The 16219-nt window shown below is 42.2% G+C and overlaps 1 protein-coding gene across 1 annotated transcript in view; it reads left to right on the forward strand.

Moving 5' to 3' along the window:
- Nucleotides 1-15826, forward strand: part of UMODL1 (uromodulin like 1) — a 53003-nt gene extending 37177 nt beyond the window's left edge. Inside the window, exons 14-21 of the mRNA XM_074154101.1 lie at nucleotides 1715-1928; nucleotides 3396-3533; nucleotides 5180-5637; nucleotides 6290-6432; nucleotides 7578-7814; nucleotides 8677-8836; nucleotides 12839-12923; nucleotides 15639-15826. Coding sequence (XP_074010202.1) covers nucleotides 1715-1928; nucleotides 3396-3533; nucleotides 5180-5637; nucleotides 6290-6432; nucleotides 7578-7814; nucleotides 8677-8836; nucleotides 12839-12923; nucleotides 15639-15826 — 1623 coding nt within the window. The remainder of the gene's footprint in view (nucleotides 1-1714; nucleotides 1929-3395; nucleotides 3534-5179; nucleotides 5638-6289; nucleotides 6433-7577; nucleotides 7815-8676; nucleotides 8837-12838; nucleotides 12924-15638) is intronic.
- The last annotated feature ends 393 nt before the right edge of the window (nucleotides 15827-16219 follow it).

Below are 16219 nucleotides of genomic sequence, written 5' to 3' on the forward strand. Positions count from 1 at the left end.
TTCAGGACATTGATGGATGGTGTCACATAGCCTGGGCTTACCCTGGCATCTGGTCTTCAGGTATGCGTTCTGCCTGCATTGGGGTTAGATGATGGGGCAAGACCTGGCATGCAAACCTCAGACTCTGTGTGCGTGTGTGCGGGCGCGTGCCCTGCTTTCATTTGGGACATGCAGGTAGGCAGGGAATCCAGTGCAGAATCTTATCGGGCCCCTTGTTCTGGGCCACTAGAGGAAAAGGACTGAGGGGAGAACTTGTGGATGTTTACCAGTTTCTCTTTGTGGCGAGTTTCTCAGAAATAAGCTGTATTTCTGTGTATAATGTTTTCTCAACATGTCCTTTAAAGCTGAATTAGTATTAGCCTTGTGTCTTGTCTGGGGTTGGTCCTGTGAGATGATGCCATCTGACCTGTGTCTTTTCCTCCTGTGACTGATGCTGGGCCTGGAGATGAAGGGGAACGGTGCTGGAAATACAAATGCTGTTGTACATCCCCCTAGGGCTCCTGCATATGCCCTGCCCCATGGACTGCTCTCCTGTGGGAGGAGATGTTCCCACAGGTGGCTGCCCTCCAGAGGTACCCAGCCTTGGAGGGTGGAACGGGAAGAGGTTGAACATACAGCTCCAGTCTGTTTATCTCTTTGAGTGGGGTTGGTGCCTCCATCTTAGCTGACAGTGGAGAAGCTTAACAGCCCAGCTGATGCAGAGCCTCACACAGGGTTGTATTTTCCCATCCCACAGAGAGCAGACCATCCTGCTCTCCCATGTGGTAAAGGACACAGCTTCCGGGGCTATCATGACTAAGTCCCAGCGTGCCTTGAAAAAGATGGCATTTTCTTTCTTAGACCACCAGTGAAGTCCAAAGTTACTATGTACGGACTGTGAATGTTTATTCTATTGATTTCTCTAGACTGACCTAAGTTCAGCCGTGATTTGGTGCTGCAATACTTTGAGGATGACTGTTCCTATTCAAAATAATGCAGAGCTATTTCCTAGCCCGGCTCTTGGACTCTCAAGGAGGACCATGAACTGGGGCTGTGTGCCCTGATGACAGTCAGAATTTGCAGAAATAGTATGATACTTCTCAGGGAAGACTTTAATGAAATATTTCTGAAATCAAATGGACGACTAGCTTGATGGAAGGTTGAACTATGTAGCAGTGCTGATTAAATGAAATACCTTTCTGTTTTCTTTACCCTGGTCCAGGCCTTTAAAAAGAGGTGTTATTTGCTTGGCTCTGGTGAGAAATAACCTGTGAAGAAAGGCTTGAGGGTGGCCTGCTCTAAGCTGTACCATACCTGAGCTGAGGGAGCCCTCTGCTCTGAAACATATATGCAGTGTGGAGAGTTAGGAGGCATCTCTACTTCCATTGGCAGCTCCTCCTCATATTGCATTGCCCCCTCTCCCTGGAGGCATTTTGAGAGGCAGAACATGGGAGCTTCCCTGCAGTCTCCTCCCTTGCTATTACCAGAGGCAAGGACCTGTGCCAAATGACAGGCGAGGTATCTTAATCGCTTAGCTTGTTTAATATTCATGGTTAAATATATACCATATCCTTCACTGGCTGTAGAGTCAAAGCATTATAAAGCAAAAGGTCATCTTTCTTCTGCTGCCCTCCAGAGTATGAAGCACAATTGTAATGCATAATGCTCTCTTCTGGGCAGCATACGAAGCCTATTCTATCTGTCCACCTCCACATGCATTTTGTTTTTATTCCAGGTACATAAATCTCTGCCCCTTGAGGTTCTTCAGCAGATGGATGCTGGTCTGATTAAAGTGTTGGTAACGGGTATTACTAATGGGAGCACAGTGGTAAGTTTCAATTTACTGATTGCAGAAGATGTGGATATCTACTACATCATCACCACTTTTCGTGATGCCTTTGAACACAGCTCCTATTTCATGGTTGACAAGAGCAGTCTCTCCATAAATGGTAAGGAGCAGCTTGTACCCCAATAGTTCTTCAGAACTAGAAAGATGATAAAGCCTAATTTTAATCTATAGTTTTTGAGGTGAAAGTATCTGTAAAACAGATAGATGAAAATCTATTCTCAGACTCCTGATCCAAAAGGAAGAACCAACTGGTCTTTTTGTCTGTAGTTAGCATTAATGTTATAGAGAAGAAGATACGGGGATGTTAGAAACAGTGGTGACAAACTGAGGATTATAAGCCACCAGTGGAAACAGGTCCCTGTACACAGTCATAACTAGCTCAGTCTAAAATATTTTTGAAACACATTATCCTCTGCTTTGCACTGATAATTTTGCATGAAATAGAAACCCCAAGAAACAATTAATGAACATGTGAATTCTTCTTCACTGGGAGTATGTGTTTTCCTCACACACCTGTGGGTCGGGAGTTCAGATGAAAGTCCACACTTTACCAAGGCCAGCACAATGGCTGATTGTACAACTTCTTTTCCTTTATATGTAATTTAAGTCAGTAACAAAAAACATTAGTCTCCTGACTAACTGCTGTTGAATTCTGTTTCACAAGTTGATGTGTCATCTCTGAAAAAAATACCAAATTCTATATCCTTAACATGATACATTTGTCCAAAGAATATAATTATAAGATGTCAATTAGAATCTCACGCAAAATGACTTCAGAAACATGTATATGGTCTGCCCTGTGCATTCTCTTTGCTTCTTACCCTCACAGCTGTGGATCTGGAAAGTTACATATCCTGTTAATTAGTAAGATCACGACTATCTTGTGGTAGTGCTTTGTAGAGTGCCTGCCCCCCTCAAATCTATGCTAAAACAAATGGTTTGTTTCAGGGACAAGTCCCCATAGAGCAGGTGGTTAGTGCTGCTTTCTGAGTCCCACTTATGGTGGTACGCCCTTATGTGCACAGTTGCAATTAGATCTTGGGAAGAGAAAGGGAAGTAAAGTATATTTTTCCTTTCAAAAATGAAGATTTCGGCCACCTAAAAATTAAGTAAGCAACTAGACTGCAACTTGGACCAGTCACACAACCCTCCTGCTTCACACATGCTGGGCATTTACTAACCATGTCCTCAGGAATGTGGAATGGGGGAGGCAGCTGAGGAAATCCCTGGGATTAGAAACATCCCCTTGGGCTATTGATCAGTTTAGGAGGATAGGAGCTCTGAAGTAGGTTGCTTACATTTCAGTGAGTATCTGCTGAGCATCATTGGTAGCACAGCTCCTGGAGGGTTTTGTCAGTGCCTTGCAATTAGCCCTCTAGGCTGTGCTTCCAGTATCCCACCTCTTCTAGACCCAGAAACTGCCTGACACATACAGTAGAGTATCACACCTAAAAGGTGTAATCCCACCATGGTATCACAGTGATATGACCGTGCTCCAGTTTCCAAACCATCGTATTTTCATTTAGATGCTCTCCACCTTTGTCTTTTGCTTAAATATACCCAACAGATTATGATGAGTGCAAAAGCGAAGAAGATGACTGCTCCCCAGATGCATCATGCCATAACACACTTGGGTTTTACCAGTGCAGCTGCAATGAAGGATTTGCTGATGTGCATCCAGAAAGGCCTGGAAGAAGCTGTGAAGGCAAAAATATTTTTTTTATCAAATGGCTAACTGAATGCTTAGTGACTGGATCATGGTCACACTTGCCACAGGTCTTGAAATTTTGCCAGGGATGAATTTGTTTCGTTGTTTTCAGCTGGATCCTAATGGGAAAAGTCTTGCAGTGGACTTTAAGTATTTCTGAATGTAATGCCCTGTTATGAGAGTTTACTATACTAATATTTAATGCTGTCTTTGTGAGGTTCTTTTAACAGTCCTGTTTTCTCATATTTGCCATTAAAATTAGATAGGACTGTCAAGACGGTCAGTTATTTTCATTAGCAGTAGCAGAGGGGACAGCAGAGACAATAGAGAAGGTAACAGAAAGCACTAGGTACATGGTTTGACCTCTGTATGGCAGAAGGTTTAAAATGTTGGTATTACAAACTACTTTTTTGCATGAGTCAATTCATCTAACTTCTCTATTTCCTTAAATCATTTGTTAGCTGATGTGTGATGGGTCTTTAAGCTCCTAAATTCTTTTAGACTTCTTCAGTCATTTATATTTGTTTTTGTAACCACAGTGATAAGCTACTCTTTGGCTGAAGTCACAAGGATTTGTCGATTGATACCAACCTTTGCTCAGTTTTGTTTAACCAAGATATTTAGCATTATGATAATGAGCTTCTGGGAGATTCAGCTCTGAAAGAACTCGGACTTTTCATTTTCTTCCTCTTACGTTCAAATCACCAACTTTTTAATTTGGGGCATTTTCAAAAGATGGGGTGTTCCAGAAGGAGATATATATATATATATGTACAGATTTTATATGTTGCTTGGGAAATAGATGCTATTTGTATGTACACCCCATTAAAATTATTTAAGAGAATTTTTGTGTGATGAGACACATCCTTTGTGTTTCACTGCAAATGGAGTTTATTATCTTGGTGCTCTTTAGGTCAGTGGTGGATGAATACTTAGGCTGTTCTACCAGCAAAGAGCCACGGGGTAACCCCAGAGCCTGTGCTGGATGCTGGGTGTTCAACATACACAATGATCTCAACCTGTGCTTCCCCTTTTCCCCTGCTTGCTTTCTTCCTGAAACCATTAAAAATTGCTACTAACACATTTGTTCAACTCCCCACTCTGTCTCTCAGGACATGTATGTGCAGTGTGGGCTTGCTATATGAGGTTTGTCCTGTACTTCCCCCAAAATGGGTTTTCCAAAGTGCTCAGGGTCATATCTTTTGGGTACCAACATGTCACAAATGGGGCCAGGTTTTTTAACAAGCTCTGCTCCTGTTTTTACCCCACATCCAGAAGCGTACAGTCTCCTACAGTACTTGACAAAAAAATATGAACACTTGCCAAGCAACTTACAGCTGGGTATCTCTTGCAAGCACTGTTCTTACAAAAGCCATAGATACATGTTTTACTTGACCACATTAATTATTGCAGTTCTCAGGAAATAAAGCACTTCAGTTCTACTCACAGGCACTTTATGTATGTCTTGCTCTTTCTTAAAACAAAGCCACAGCTTTGGCAGTAAGTAGAGCAGGTTAAAAAAACAAAAGCAGCTGGTTTCCTGCCAGAAATGGAGATTTTCTCCTAAGGGTTTGCTCTTACCTTATAAAATAATTTTGAATCTGTAAATTACAACAGTACCTTTATTTTTGGTATTTCTTCAGCATTTCCTATGAGCCAAGAGGCAACACCAATGAATAAGAAACCTGCACACAACACAGTTTTACCTGTGACATCTTTGCAAACCTCAACTCATGTTTCCTCCCCTGCTTCATTGGACTTCTCTACTGTGGAGCACAAAGCATTGGAGAACAACACATTCTCCAGCGTGGTGCTCTCTCCTCTTCCCACGGATCCTGTGTCAACTCCCGATGTTTCTCCTCAAGCATCTCCTGTCCCACTCGTTAAACCTGCCCAGGAGGTTTCCATTAAAGATGCGGTGAGAGTGTTCTGTGAAATTGAGAAGATCATCCTTGCTGTCCAGAAGAGCTTTTTACAGCAGGAGTCTATCCCTGAAGCCTCCCTGTACCTGGGGGAGCCTCGCTGCAACGTGAGCATCAGCAACGGCACTCATGTTGTGCTGCAGGCAGGCTGGAGTGACTGTGGCACTGAAGTTGAGACTGTAAGTAAGTCCCTTGAGCTGGTGAATGCCCCGAAACATTTTGGTTTGGTCTTGGGGGTGAGGTGAGGAGGGGCAATGGCAGATCCTTACTAGGCATACAGTCTATTAGTTGCTGAAATGTTGGACAAAGAAATTTCTTTGGAGAAAGAAAACCCCTTCCTGTGAGTGGAAAGTTATCTCATTGGTTGGGGAGAAGGGCAAGCAAAAAAGAGAAGGGGAATTTTTGGGGTCAGACAGGAAAACTCAAGGGCTTCTCCAAACTGAGAGTCACTACCCATGTCTCTCTAGGCTACCCCTGCAGCTATCAGAAGTTTCTTTTTTCTTAAAAGCAATTTCATCATCATCTTTAGACAAATACCCAAATTGCTACTAGTAATGGGAACAAAGAGCAATGACTATCTTTTTGGATCCCTACACTATGCTCAGGTCATGCCAGAGTACAGAAATTCCCTTGTGGAGCAGACAGGCAGAGGAGGAAGCCTAATGGATTTTCGTTGTCTCACTGTACAGCAAATAAGATACTAGAGGTTTAATCTGTTTGATTTTTGCAGCCAGGAGAATGGAGAATTCCTAAACTGGTAAGCATATAGTCTGTTATATCCCTAGATACACTGATGTTCACAAGTTGTGCTTTCTTCTTTCTGTGTTCCAGAACATGACTAACACCGTAGTGAAAACCATCCTTCGGAATGACATTTCTGCTCAGGGAGTAATCCACCACTTAAAAGTTGCCAGTCCCATTCACTGTGTGTTTCAAAATGATCTCTTGACTTCCTCTGGATACACTGCAGAAGGGTATGTAACAACTCTCTCTGCTTTAAAATGCTGTTGTGCGGCTGAGCGCTGCTGCATCAGAAAAATCCCCAGGGACCTTACCTATATCCAGCAACAGTACTTGCTCTGCCACGTAGTCTGCCATCCTGCGAGTCCTGTGCTCAGGTGATCCCTACTGTGGGGTTCTCTCCTACTCCATGTAATGTGTCAATAGATCCCACAGCCGACAAGATTGGCAATTGTCTGGCTAAACCACAGATGAAAACAAACATTTGGGAACTACTAGTGCAGGTTTGGGAGACAGAATTCCTGACTCCTCTTTGCCTTCCTGGGGAATCACGTGTAGCAATAACAGTATTTTCCTGCTTTTTGAACATAACAATGTTTTTAATACATCTTTTCAACTGATATTGGCATGCAGACTGCTATGTGGTTGCTGACAATGGCAATTTTTAACCCCACCAAATCCTTATTTGATCAACTTGGAAAAAAGAGAAGATAGATTATGCAAATACATTTTTAGGGAAGTCCCCCATCTTCAAGTAAGATGGAATCTAATCCACTGTTCACATCAAACCCATGCTCACAGAAAAAGTGGCAGCACAAGCTTTGCTCTGATGGTGAATGTTTTCCCTTCGTACAAGTGCACCTCCTCTCTCCCACCTAGCACCATGCTTAAGCTATCATCACCAAATCCACTTTCTATTTTCCAGTCCTCCAGACATTGTATTTTCCTTTCTATCCCCCTGCAAAGTCTTTGTGGGACCCCTTCTCTCTGAGCTCTATGGTTTTCTCATGTCCCTTACTTACTGTTCAGATTTGTCTTTTCTTAATTTTTTTTGGCTCTGCTCTTCTTCACTAAGATTTTAGTCTCCTTATATTTAACTTTAAGACATCTCATAGTCTTGTTATCCTTCAGGTCCACTCAAATATCTGTCTCTGCTCTATTTGTATTGCCAAGACATTCTACCCTTTGGCTTTTTGCACTTGTGTCTCCATGCTCCCTTCCCAATGAAAAACAGCCCTTTCCTCTTGAACAGTATTCTAATGTCCTGGACTGCAGATAACTCGTCATGACTTAAGTGTGCAAGAGTTGGAGAAATAGGCCCTGATTTATAGAAACACACAAATTTGTGGTCTTTAAAGGATGTTCATTGTTGTTTCAGACTTTACACCATCTTTGAGGATTTGCATGGATCTGGACACTTCAGAACAGAAATGCAGTTGTTTATTGGTAACTCCCCAATACCAAAAAATTTCAGTGTCTCTGCCAGTGATGATGTACTGATCGAAGTGGGGATCCAGAGAGCAGACAGCAAGCTCAAGGTGGTCCTCACTGATTGCTGGGCGACTCCAACTAATAATTCAGTGGATCCCCTCTCATTTGCTTTTATCAGCAACAGGTACAGCAATGCTACTTGCAAATAGCATGTGCCATACCTTAGGTCTTCCAGTGGTGCTAAGTACTAATGTGTTATATTTTAAATGCCTTTTTTGTGTGTTCTCATCATTCATATACACTGTCCCTTACCATTCTGACTGGTTACACCTTCTTTGAACAAGGAAGGTAGGTATGAAAACAAAATGTTTTCAAAGGCTAACAAGGTAGTTGTTTGACTTTGATTGCCTTCACCATAGTGCTGTAAAGGAATAGTACTTTTGACCTGAGGAAATAAGTTGTTTTGTCAGTCAGTAGTGAAAGAACATTGAAAAGCATGTGATTTATCTCTGTGGCTCAGATATTACCAAGAACTTATGTGACTTTGATCAATGAAGGTGTAGGTTAGTTGATTCCTATGTTTTGTGACTCACAGACAGTATTAATGCAGCCTCTGGTAATACAAGAGTTTGTTCCTGTCCGGATCGTTGATCTCACCCTGATGTCGTATTCCCTGGGCTCACCCACCTTAAAATATGCCTCAAAATAAGGGATAGTCCTTTTGCTCAGTAACAAAAGCTATTCCTTTTAATATGATGTTCTTTCACTTTGTGTTTGGTGAAGCCAAGTTCAAACCCTTCTTTCTGTTACTCTCTCCCTCCTTTCCCAAATCTCCAACCACTTCTCAAAAATCTTATTCTATTTGGATACTGTGAGAAGAAAGCAGCAAATAGCCCATTATCACCCCTGCACTGCTGGAGAGTTGCTTCATGGTGGGACTGGCTATGGCTTTCTAAGGGAGCCTTACAACCTGAGATACGTGCTATAACCACAACATACCTTCTATAGCTCTAGCTGCTATGTATGGTTTTTTTCTTCCTTTACAGCTGTCCCATCCCAAATACATTCACCACACTGCTAGAGAATGGGAATTCAAGCAAAGCGCAGTTTAAGATGAAAATTTTTTCCTTTGTGAACAATTCTGTGGTTTACCTACATTGCAAAATACGTATTTGTATGGAGACACCAGGAAGCACCTGCAGGACAGTAAGTGTTTTGCTCCGATATGCTATTTTTCTCCGACATGCCATATGCAATCCTGCTGGGGAATTGAACATATTTTAAACCAAACATGGCTTAAAATAGCTCTTGAAGTCTTCCTTCATTCTCTGCTGAGACCAAAGAGGAGTGGGGAAGAACAACCATATGGAAGCGTCTACCTTTCTTCCTGTTCCTCATCCTCACAGTTAAAAGCACAGAGCTTGCACAGAAACAGGGAAATCAAAGCTGGGGAACCTGAGAACTGAACCTTTCACCTCTGCATGGGGGCAGCGAGAAGGCGAAGTCACAACAATGAGATAGGCTGTTTGGAAACCTGTCAGTTCAGATGAACATGTCACAGAAAAGTGAGCACCTATATTGGCAGTGTCAGCAGGGAAGTCTGAGTGAATTGATTTGGGATGTTTTTCTGTCCTTTTTTTTCCCCTCAAGATTTGCTTCTCCAGGTGAAAGTTTAGGTGCCAGCAAAGGAAGCTCAGTGACATTAGATAGATGGCATAGATTAGGTAATTAGGTAATCTATCTAGATATCTAGATATCTATCTAATCTAGACATATATTTATTAGATATAAATTAATTAGATAATCTATGCTCGGTGGCATAGATTAGGTATTAGGAAGAATTACTTTACTGAGAGAGTGATCAGGCACTGGAACAGCCTGCCCAGGGAGGTGGTGGAGTCGCCATCCCTGGAGGTATTTAAGAAACGTGTAGACATGGCACTTCAGGGCATGCTCCACTGCTCGAGATTGTTGGTTTGTGTCTGTTTGTGGGTGGGGTGGGGTGTGGGGTTGTGGGCATTTGTTTTGGTTTGGTTTTGGTGTTGGTGTTCTGGGATTTTTTGGGTGTGGGGTTTTTGTTTGTTTTGTTTTGTGTTTTTTGTTGGTTGGACTTGATGGTCTCAAAGGTCCCATCCAACAAAAAATATTCTGTGATTCTGTGATAAGTTTCTAGGGCTGTGACTCTAATAGAGTTTATTATAGCTTTTAAAAACCCGATTGCTTTTTAAAGCAATAAACCAAGCAATGTTCTGATAACAACTTCAATCTCTAACTGTGGTCCAAAACATTACTATGTTTCTTTTTACTTCTAAGTAAGTGATACACACTGCTTCATCTAAAAATATGTTGTCACCACAGAAATAAGAAAAAATAGGTTTTGCTGATGGCTTTTTTTTTTTCTTTTTTTTTGTTAATAGCAGACACACAGGAATTCTCCTCTCCCTCTGCTGACCTTCCTGGCTCTTTTTCTATCAAGGATGTTTTCATTAGCAGTTTGGTGTTGCTCCATTGTTTAGCACTTTCCTCTAGTTCTAAATAACTCAGTTTAAGCCCATTATAAAGCAAACGATCTCTTCCTAAAAGATTAAAAATGGCTAGCAGAGGACCTTTGTTTCCTTTCTCAAGTGTAAAGCTTCCTCCAGATTAAAAAAAAAAAAAAAAAAAAAAAGGTAGAGAAAGAAAGGAAAGATGACTGACAGACGGAAAGATGGCTCCAGTTTTCACAGCTGAATATGCGTGTTAAAAATCAGTGCTTCAGCAGCCCCGAGCCTATGCCTTCCTTTGGAGGCGGTGGTGCCCTCCCCAAATCCACTGTGTGTTCTGCACAGCTAAGGAGGGACGTGGTGGTGGGTGCAAGGCAGGGGAATAAGAGGTATGGGCAGGACAGGGACTGCGTGGGCTGGTGTGGCTGCTGTAAGGAATCAAACAATTGCTTTGCTAGGAGCTGCTGGGTTTGCTGTTAGAGCAGGCTTTAGCTCTATGGATTAGAGTGTAGGGACATGGTTAACTAAAGGACTGCCTTTGATCTGTGTTACAGGGGTCTGGGAGGGGGTAATTCTGACAGCCCGCATTGAGGTTTGATTGAGATTGACATCTGCAGTAAACAAGGCACAGCAGGGTTAATCAATGAGGCCCTCTTCTTTCATATATTCTATATATATTCATATATATATATATATATGACATTTATTGCTCTTTCTTCTATGCAAAATTTACCCCCTATGAAAAGTTAGTGAATTCAGCATCTTACATTGCGATTAAAACTTTTTGTGGAGAAGACAAGTACTAGGCACATCTACAAAGGATGACAATGGCTTTTACAAAGAAGGGAGGGGGAGCTGCAAGAGGTGCAAAGATCAAGGAAAATTGGAGCAAGAACAGAGTATACTTGGAAATAACATAGGATGTCTGAGAAAGTGCCCAGGGTCTGGGATCTGATCCTCTGATCTGTCTGTTACTCTGGAGAATACTGACTTGCTCCAGGGCAGATTTGCTTCAGCTCTTTGCTTACCAAATTGAGACTTATATCTTGTATTATTTTTTCTTCCCCAGTCTTTTTATTCATTGTGTTCATGGCAGAAGAGAGTAAGGTGCTCTAAAGTTTAGAGCAGAAAAAAATAGACAGGCTGGGGAGCAATGGAGTGAGAAATGAGTAAGAAACATGATTTTGAATGGGAAGAGGAGCAATATGCCACTACCGTGCATATGTTTGGTGGAATGTGGCTGCTCCATAGCTACATGGAACCAAAAATTTGACATCAGGGAGCAGCTATGTAACCGTATTCTCTAACGGATCCACCTAGCTGGGAAAACTATTCAAGGGTAGGCCATAGTTGCAGCTACACGTGTATTTCTCTGGGAGCTGACCAGGCAAAAGATGCTGTTGCTGACAGTAGCTTGTAGAGGTTTATCAGTGTAACCAAGCTGATTACTCGTGTAGACAAGCTGGTAAGACACCCTGGCACTTCCCTGCTTTCTTCTGCTGATTATAGTGTTGTACTGCAGTTTCTCTGTTTTGATGTGCAAATCAAGGAAAGCCAGAGTTAATAACTTCAGCAGGCTGCGGTTCCCATCAGACACCTGATGAAATAGGGGGTAGCAGACAAAAAGGTAGCAAACAAACTGAACCATCCTCCTGAGAGAGTGTACAGAAGATGAGTGTGCTTGTGTATTCTGCAAGTGCTGCTCATGCAAAGCTAAAGCAGCTAATCCCCAACATTTCGCAGGGCAGGGCTTTCAAACTAGTAGTTCCCAGATCGGTAGTTCACATGTCACTGAAGTGTTGTGCGCTGCTCCAAAATGACACAAAAAGCTTGGCAGGGGCTGAAAGTTGCCACTGGTGTTGGTTTTGTTGGTGAAAGTTTTGCTGGTGCTGGTTGTAGTATCTGCTGTGCCTGCCATGGGCAGCAGAAACATCCAAAAAAAAATCAGAATCAGAATCAGAATCAGAATCGTAGTGGTTGGAAGGGACCTCAGAGATCATCGAGTCCAACCAACATTAAAAAAAAAAACAAAAACAAAAAACAAAAACAAAAAAACAACACCACAAACAAAACCACCACCCACCACCTGAACACACAACAACAACAACCAAACCAAAAACCATCACCCACCCACACAGCACCCCACCGCAAACCAGTAATCTTGGACACTAGAGCATGCCCTGAAGAACCATGTCTACACGTTTCTTAAATACCTCCAGGGATGGTGACTCCACCACCTCCCTGGGCAGCCCATTCCAATGCCTGATAACCCTTTCAGTAAAGAAATGTTTCCTAATATCCAACCTGAACTTCCCCTGGCGCAACTTGAAGCCATTACCCCTTGTCCTATCATCTGTGACTTGGATGCAAAATGTTTGCAAAAAAAATGTTTGCAAAACCCTGGCATGTAGAAATAACGAGAAGTTTATTCTCCCATAAGGCTTCTCTAAAACAAACAGAAAGTTAATGAAAGGAAAGAGATCATCTGTGTGAAATGCCGTCTCACAGCATTGTTTTCCAGTGTGACTAATTACAGATTTTATGCTGATGTTTCCCTAATGCCATTTCTTTTGAACTTCCTGCTGATTTCAGTTTAACAAACCATAACATTAAGAAGTGAAAACCCTAATGAGTGAGCACTGGGCTTTCACATACTCATCAGAAAGCTTTGTATTTTTAATCACTAAGCCGTATTACTTGTTGGAGTTTGAATTGATTGTTGCAGAGATGCCGTGCAGTTCGATCCCTGAAGACTGGGGAAACCATCGCTATGCACAGAACATCCTGGGGACCCCTGTGTAAATCGGCTGGTGAGTTATGAATAGAGGCTTACGAGAAGGGGACACAGAATAACCACCATTTTGAGATTGTTTTTCACTGACAAAGGAACCTAAAGACCTGTGATACAAGGTTTTCAGGCCCCTCTGCATATTTTTCTGAGGAGCAGGTGTTCTTACTGAAGCCATGCGGCAGTGTGGGAAAGCATGTGGCCTCTCAGTGAAGTGACTATCAGATTGTCAAGGGAACGTAGAAAGGGAGAGTTGTATAAAGTGCTTCGTGTAGCTATTTGCACAGGGTAGCAGGTACAACAGCCACAAAATCAAACAGTTATTACAATTGTAAAGTGTGAAAGCAGCTTGGATCTTTTAGATTGCAATCAGTTTTTCAAGTATTTATTCTACACTGTTGTTAGACCGCAATTATATTGAGCGCTGAAGTCCAAAATCAGAGGAGAGAAAAGATTGCATTGTCATGTTCCCTTAGACTCCCTTCTGTTGATTTTGTTACTGCCATGAGGGAAGGTGGCAGAGCCTCGCTGATGCTCAGCGCCTTGGTTAATCTGGTGGAGCGGTACAGTCAGGTTACTAGAGAGTGGACACCAGCACTGTGTTCAATCAAGTTCTAATATGTTATGCATCTACCTCTTCTGCATTTACCCCGAGTAATGGTTTCAAGGGCAACTGTGGACTCCAACATTTTCAATCATTTGGCCTCCTCCACCCTCCTCATATCTTATTAGTGTAAAACACTCATTGAGAGTGTTTGTACACAACAACATCAAAGTTTTAACACATGGCTACTATGAATAGACAGAAGTCACCCCCTTTCTTCCTGCTGGTGACTTGTTTTGCCAGTCACTTAATGCTCTTTTGGCTGTGAAGATAAGTTACTACTGGACTGTTAAAGGATTCAGGGTATTTTGTCTCCTCTGCTGTGATGGTCACAATGTTCTTTCAGAACTTGAAACAGGCTCTGACTTAGCATATTTTATTTTTCTTCTATTTTATGCAAGCATTAGTCTGCTAGAATAGGCCTTCAGTGTTTATTTCTGAATTAGTTCTTTTTTAAAACTTAGCAATAAATACAGCTTTCTTTGTACAGCACTTACTTATTTCAAGTAGATCTCACTTCCATTTTCATTGGAGACCCTGATACATTTGTAATATTGAAAAAAACTCATAACATAAAAGGAACTCTGACGAGGGGAGCTTTATTTGGGTTGTGCTACATTGATTCCTAGGCAAAGGTGGCACTACAAGTCTCCTATTTCCAAGTTGGATACTCACATCGTGTTTTAAGTGTGAGGCTAGAACTAGAGAGTGATATACATCTCTGTGTGGAAAGAGACAACACGAATGTCAGGTAAGCTGCTGCAGTGAAATATGAAAAAGCTCTAACTGCTGTGCCTATACCACTTGGCCATATGCTATAGCAAAGACCACTGATACATGCCCTCAGGAAGGCCTGTTCTGTCTGTGTCTGGCTACAGGCTGCCATTTCTGCTGTGCATCTTTTTAATTCCTTTGTTTCACACTGAAATTCAGAAATAAGACTAAATATATTGTGCAACACCGCTTTGACCTGCCTTGGAATGATGCCCTGGAGGTTATGCAGCTTGGACATCACTATTGCATACCTCTGTGGCTGCCTACAATGCCCTTTGGCCAAAGATCCTGTCTCTAATTACAGTCAGGCATGCATTAGTACTTGTCTTCTGTGCACCTCAGGTACCGCACAAGTGCTTGGCTAAATAAGTGCTGTCCTGAAAATGTATATAAACAAATAGATGGTTTTGTAGGTGCATCAGGCATTTACAAGAATGAATTGGAAGTGTGCAAGAGTACCTGTACAAACAGGAATAGAGGCATAATGTTAAAGGGAGAGGGGATTCTGCTTGCAGATTTGTACAAAATAGATGGAATTGTCCACATGTGAACGAGGTGAACACATTCTGTCAATGGTCAGTGGAGCCTAGGGAGATAGCTGGCAACAAGGGAGTTGACTCTTGCCCACACAAAGGCATTCATTGCTCATGACCCACGGTGCCCCGTTCTTTCCTTCACCTCAGTGTCTGGGTGCTATTCCAAAAGACTACAGGTCTCCTGCAGCTCCCATGAGATGTCTGCCAGACTCTTGGGCTTCTAAGGTGGCGCTAGATGCCTATGCTCAGGCTACAGTTGAGCCCATGGTGACCACTTCAGTGTGACTCACTTACCTACCACCACTGACTGCCCCAGCCAGATCTCTGCTGATTAGAATGGGAGCTTAGAGACCCAGTACATATGGACAATCTTTCCCCAAACACTTTGTGTTTAAAGAAGTGTTACATATGAGAGAAAAGCAAATCAAGTGGTTTTTAATAAGCACAGATTAATGGGGGCAGGATTGAGATGGGAGAATGCTTCACCTCTAGGCTCATTCTGAGTGTAAGGCAACACTTCAAAAGTCACCAGTGCTCGTCCTTTAATTCTTATTTCAACAGAAAATTGTGGAGTCAAATTCCGAGGACACATCACACTCATGTCTGCAGGGACTCTACACCTATATGTAAAAAGACAACTTGGACTGTGTCTCACAGACCTTTCCAGGACAATCACCCTCCTCAAAAGGCTGATTCACTTCTGTATCACAACTCTGTGCTTCAGCGTGCATGCTGGCTAATTTGTAGGCAAAGATGGCTTCTTACCCCAGGACAAGATTTAGGAATTTCAATATTTTTTTCTTTCACCTCTTGTCTTTTGTAGCATCTGATTTGAAGAGGGAGAAGGAGGCTGGGATGGGAGTTGGATACGTCATCCTCATCGTCTTTGCTGTGTTTGGTTTTGTGGTGGGAGTTGTGAGCCTTCTCATTTTCCAGTACCAGCGAAAGATGGGAAGGTACAACTTCAGAATCAAATCTGACAACTTCAGCTACCAAGTGTTCTATGATTAGTGATTTCCAGGTTACCGGATGTAAGTACTGCATCATGATCAGTTACTTTTTTTTAGCTGTTTATCTCTTCCTGGAATGGTTAAATACTTGCAGATGAACATCCTCTGTTTAAGAGTATTTAAACCTCCTGTCCTGTTTGCTGTGAGTGAAGGTCATAGAAGTAAGAGTGAAAGCCCTACTATTCTTGCCTGTTTTCAAATGCTGCAGACTACCGAGGAGGAAGGCAGCCTTCAGTCTCAGTCAGAGTAAATGACACACCACTTTAGAAAACCAATAAACATTTCCACAAAAAGCATGTTACTTTTGATTTTGGATCATGGATTAGTACAATAAAGGACTGAAACTTTACCACTCTCTTTATAGATCTGCTTCAGAAGCTAATTTGCTTCAAAA

This window comes from Numenius arquata, chromosome 1, assembly GCF_964106895.1.
Source record: "Numenius arquata chromosome 1, bNumArq3.hap1.1, whole genome shotgun sequence".
NCBI classification, from domain to species: domain Eukaryota; kingdom Metazoa; phylum Chordata; class Aves; order Charadriiformes; family Scolopacidae; genus Numenius; species Numenius arquata.